The sequence below is a fragment of the Nannospalax galili genome, unplaced genomic scaffold (genome assembly GCF_000622305.1).
Source record: "Nannospalax galili isolate Female #2095 unplaced genomic scaffold, S.galili_v1.0 scaffold1205, whole genome shotgun sequence".
NCBI classification, from domain to species: Eukaryota; Metazoa; Chordata; class Mammalia; order Rodentia; family Spalacidae; genus Nannospalax; species Nannospalax galili.
In genome coordinates, this window is record NW_008354017.1 from 39,208 (window position 1) to 43,157 (window position 3,950).

General features: G+C 35.5%; 1 protein-coding gene across 1 annotated transcript in view; it reads left to right on the top strand.

Annotated features, from left to right (window-relative positions):
* The window catches only part of Cnbd1 (cyclic nucleotide binding domain containing 1), a gene marked incomplete at its 5' end in the record, with an annotated part of 314,182 nt that overhangs the window by 16,034 nt on the left and 294,198 nt on the right, over positions 1–3,950 (top strand). The window contains 2 exon segments of the mRNA XM_008851107.1: positions 773–787; positions 2,074–2,169. Of these exon segments, the coding sequence (XP_008849329.1) occupies positions 773–787; positions 2,074–2,169 (111 nt within the window).

Sequence of the window (3,950 nt, forward strand, 5' to 3'; positions counted from 1 at the left end):
CAGGTCCTGTGCCAGAGGGCATGTATCTTGTGACGGGCATTTCAAAAGTAAGTCAGGGAGGAGAGCAGAAGGCGCCCCACTGAGAAGGGGAGTCCCCCCATTTGCGCCGAGCCAGCTTGTGGCTATCTGGACATGGGGAGACTGCTACCCTAAACAGCAGGGGTCCCCAACAACTTACATCATTTAATTTTGTGACCTTTGAATGTAGGAGGCACAGAAGTAGGAGTATACTGCTAGGTGCATTTCTGTGCCACACAACATACACCATCAGTATCATAGGACACATGGATTCATTCTGAGAACTGTGTTATCTCAAGCTTCTGCACTCCATGCCTCCACTTTACTTCTTGGACACTTTTCTTTTGAATGCTGAGATCACAAACACAGGTTCATGTACACCAGCCAATTTATCTCGGAGACTCTCAAGAATTATGTGAAAGAGATGTCTCAGTCTTATGTGTAGATAATGACAAGAGTGAATCAGGTAGGTCCCAATATTCTGGAATAAACTCTCCTTAATCCATTCTAAAGATGATCTATCCAGATGACATTTTAGAATTAATTTCTAAGACTTATAGCATGGGCTACATGTAGACTAAAAATACCACACTTCTGTACTTCTTTGGATCTAAATGAAATGAGGATGATAAAATAATTTAATTCATTCAGCTGTGCAAGAATTAGATGATGTTCTATGTGTAAATTGATTAAAATTGTGCTTGACACACAGCAATAAATAACACACTTTATTATTTGGGGCACTTTATCCAAGATCTTAAGAGAACGTGTCTTGAAGTCAGCTAAGTTTTAATTTGTACCATATATTGCTCACTGTTTACATGAATTTGGGTAATGATTAAGGTCATACTTTTATGTGTAAAATGGGTATATCGACATCATTAGGTTATAAAAATAAGCAATGAGATTTTAATAGTGTATATTGGATAGGACAAATAGTCAATAAGATTAGATACATGTGAAAAATAGACTATTGTATAATGTGGCTCAACATAGGTATATGGAATATATTTGAAAAGCCTCCATTGAAATAAGTGGTCAGATTTTTTAAAATGAGTGAATGCTTGGTCAGTATATACACATGGTGTAAGAAAGGGTTGAAAACCCCTAGTGCATTAAATTACCCACATTTTGTTGTTTGGATCAAGATAAATAAAACAAGATTCTTAAATTATGTGGAATTCATTTTGTGTGAAATGTTAATGTGATGTTTTAGAAAATGTAGCTCAGTGAAAAAGAAATTGTTATAAATATTTTTAAGTGTTATTGTTTGCATTGACAATAATGTAAGAAAAAGTTTTCTATTGAGGATTTTTATATTCATTGCCATGAAGTAAAGATTGACTAAGATGTTTGTCAATGTTCAATTTGAAAGGTGATCATTTCGAATGTTTAGCATTTCAAAAATTGACAACAATTCATGGTGATGCCAACTGAAAATTAAGTAAGGCAGATTTTATAGAAACAAAGGTTATTAATTGATGTTTCATGACAATTTATCATGTTTTAATAGATCTTGTTTATTGGCATTTTTTTTTTTATATTCACAGTGGCTCAAAACCTGGCTGTGTAGAAGAATCCTTCTTGGGAGGATCTGTAAAGCAAAGAAGTCCACTCAGGCTCTACCATTAGAGTTTACTATTTATCAGGAAAGCAGTTAGAAACCTCCTTGTGTCAAAAAAGCATCCTGGATAATTTAGATGACTGTCTAGGGTTGAGAAATGCTGCTTTTCACATAAAAATTCTTATGAAAACCTCAAGCATTATTCTCTCAGTCAGTGCTTGAGGTTTTCATAAACCATTGTAAATATTCAAAAATATATATTCAAGTAATGTGTACATAAGCTAATGGTGAATACTTTTGGAGATATTTTCATTATGTCATTACATAACAGCTTTTATCAGTTACAAAAATAAAAAAGCATGAAATAGGTACAGAATTAATTTGTATATACTGAGTTTAAACTCTCTTTTGGAAGCTATTGTCTATTGTATTAACTGTTTTCTTCTTCTTCTTTTTTTTTTTTTTCATTAAAGCCGGCATCCTTCCCATAGTCTGTCAGCTCACGATACATTTATCAAGCAATATCCGAAAATATTCGTGCCTAAAAAAAACAGATTGCCTTACATTTTCAAACAGGATGAAAAAAGGTAATAATGTCTTCTTTTGAAAGTAAAGTTTATGTGTACATGTATAGTTATGTGTCTGCTTTTTAAAATTGGTATCTATTCATGCTACATAGTGCTGGTTTTCATAAAGGCATTTTCATTCAAGAACATTATGCACTGTGACATATCCACCCCCACACCTCTCTCCTTCCCCTCTCCTACTGGTCCTTATATTTTTATAATCTAGTAACTTCTTTTCTCTTTTTTTTGATGCACATCTGTTCTTTAAAATATTTTTTTTTGAGATTTGACACATGAATACTGTGTTTACATCATTTCACTTCTCTCTTTTCCCCTCCAATATCCCCTTCTCTGCAAACTCATGATCTCTGTTTTACACACACACACACACACACACACACACACACACAAAACACACACACCCCACTGGTTCCATTTAGTGGTGTTTATATGTGTATATGTTAAAGATGACAACTTGGGATTGGATAACACATCAGGGACCTTGTCCCTGAAGAAAATTGATTCCCCCTCTCTCAGCAGCCATTAATTGCCTGTAGCGTTTTATCTAGGTACCACTGGATAAGGTTATTGTGAAATTTCTCTCTTCCATGTTGACATGCCAGCTGGGGTTGTTATTATGCAGGTCGTGTTTAGGCAACCATGTTGTTGAGATTTTATGGGTACAGCTCCCCCATCATGTCTAGAAGATACTCTCTTGTGGCAGGTGTATGTAACAATAATAATCAAAGAAAAGGACAAGAAATTGAGAGGAGTGTGGCAACATTTGAGGAGTTGGTAGGGGACTGGGAAGGGTAGAAATAAAATTCCACAAATTTAAAAGAAAAACACAGCATCCATCTATTTGCTGCTTCCTTCATTATAAAGATAGACACTCCCTAAGAGTAAAAGGATGGAAAAGGTATTCCAAGAAACTATCAAATCAAAACACAATTCTCATATCCAAGGGAATAATAGTTTATTCTGGAGTCAAATATGAATGATGGTAGCCCATGAGTACAGATTTAGTCCCCTTGAATGAAGTTTATATAGTAACAGGACAAAGAAAGTCATAAATATATTGGTGCATAAATATATTGGTGCAACATTAAGTAGGCAATTCTAGCAGAGAAACCTTAGCTCTAGGCCTCAGATGCTGTGTGATGGCATTCTTAGGCTTTTAGTTGGTGGAAACAAGGGTTTTATTAATACATCCCTGAAGGTTTTTATCTGTTAGTCACAGGATGTTAGGTCCAGCACACAGGTGGGTAAGGAGTGGGTATTTAGGAGACTAAAGATAGTCCAAGATCAATTGTAATTAGGTTCTGAACCTGTAATATTTCAAACTTCACAATCATTGAAGTTCTAATTAGTTAATTAGCCTTGAAAAATGTTCAGTTTGAAGATACAAGGTATTTCTGGGAACTTCCATTCTGAAACCATCAGTTCTTTAGCTTTGCATTGTTTTTTGGGGCAGTGAGGTATATTTCTTGTAGGCAACAAAAAGCTTTTTCTTTTTAATCTTTTAATACAGAGAGAGGTATTCTGTAGATGTAGACTCAGAGTATTGTTCTCTGACACTTTTTTGGTTCCCAGACTGACCCTGGATAGAGGGACATCACCCTCTAAAGCCTCCTAATAGTCAATTCAGCAGGAGTCTTTTAAAAAATGACTTCCTGAGGCTGGAGAGATGGCTCAGCAGTTAAGAGCACTTGCTGCTTTTGCAGAGTACCTGGGTTCGAATTCCCACACTCACATGGCAACTAACAACCATGTTGATAATTCCAGTTTCAGGGAATCTGGCC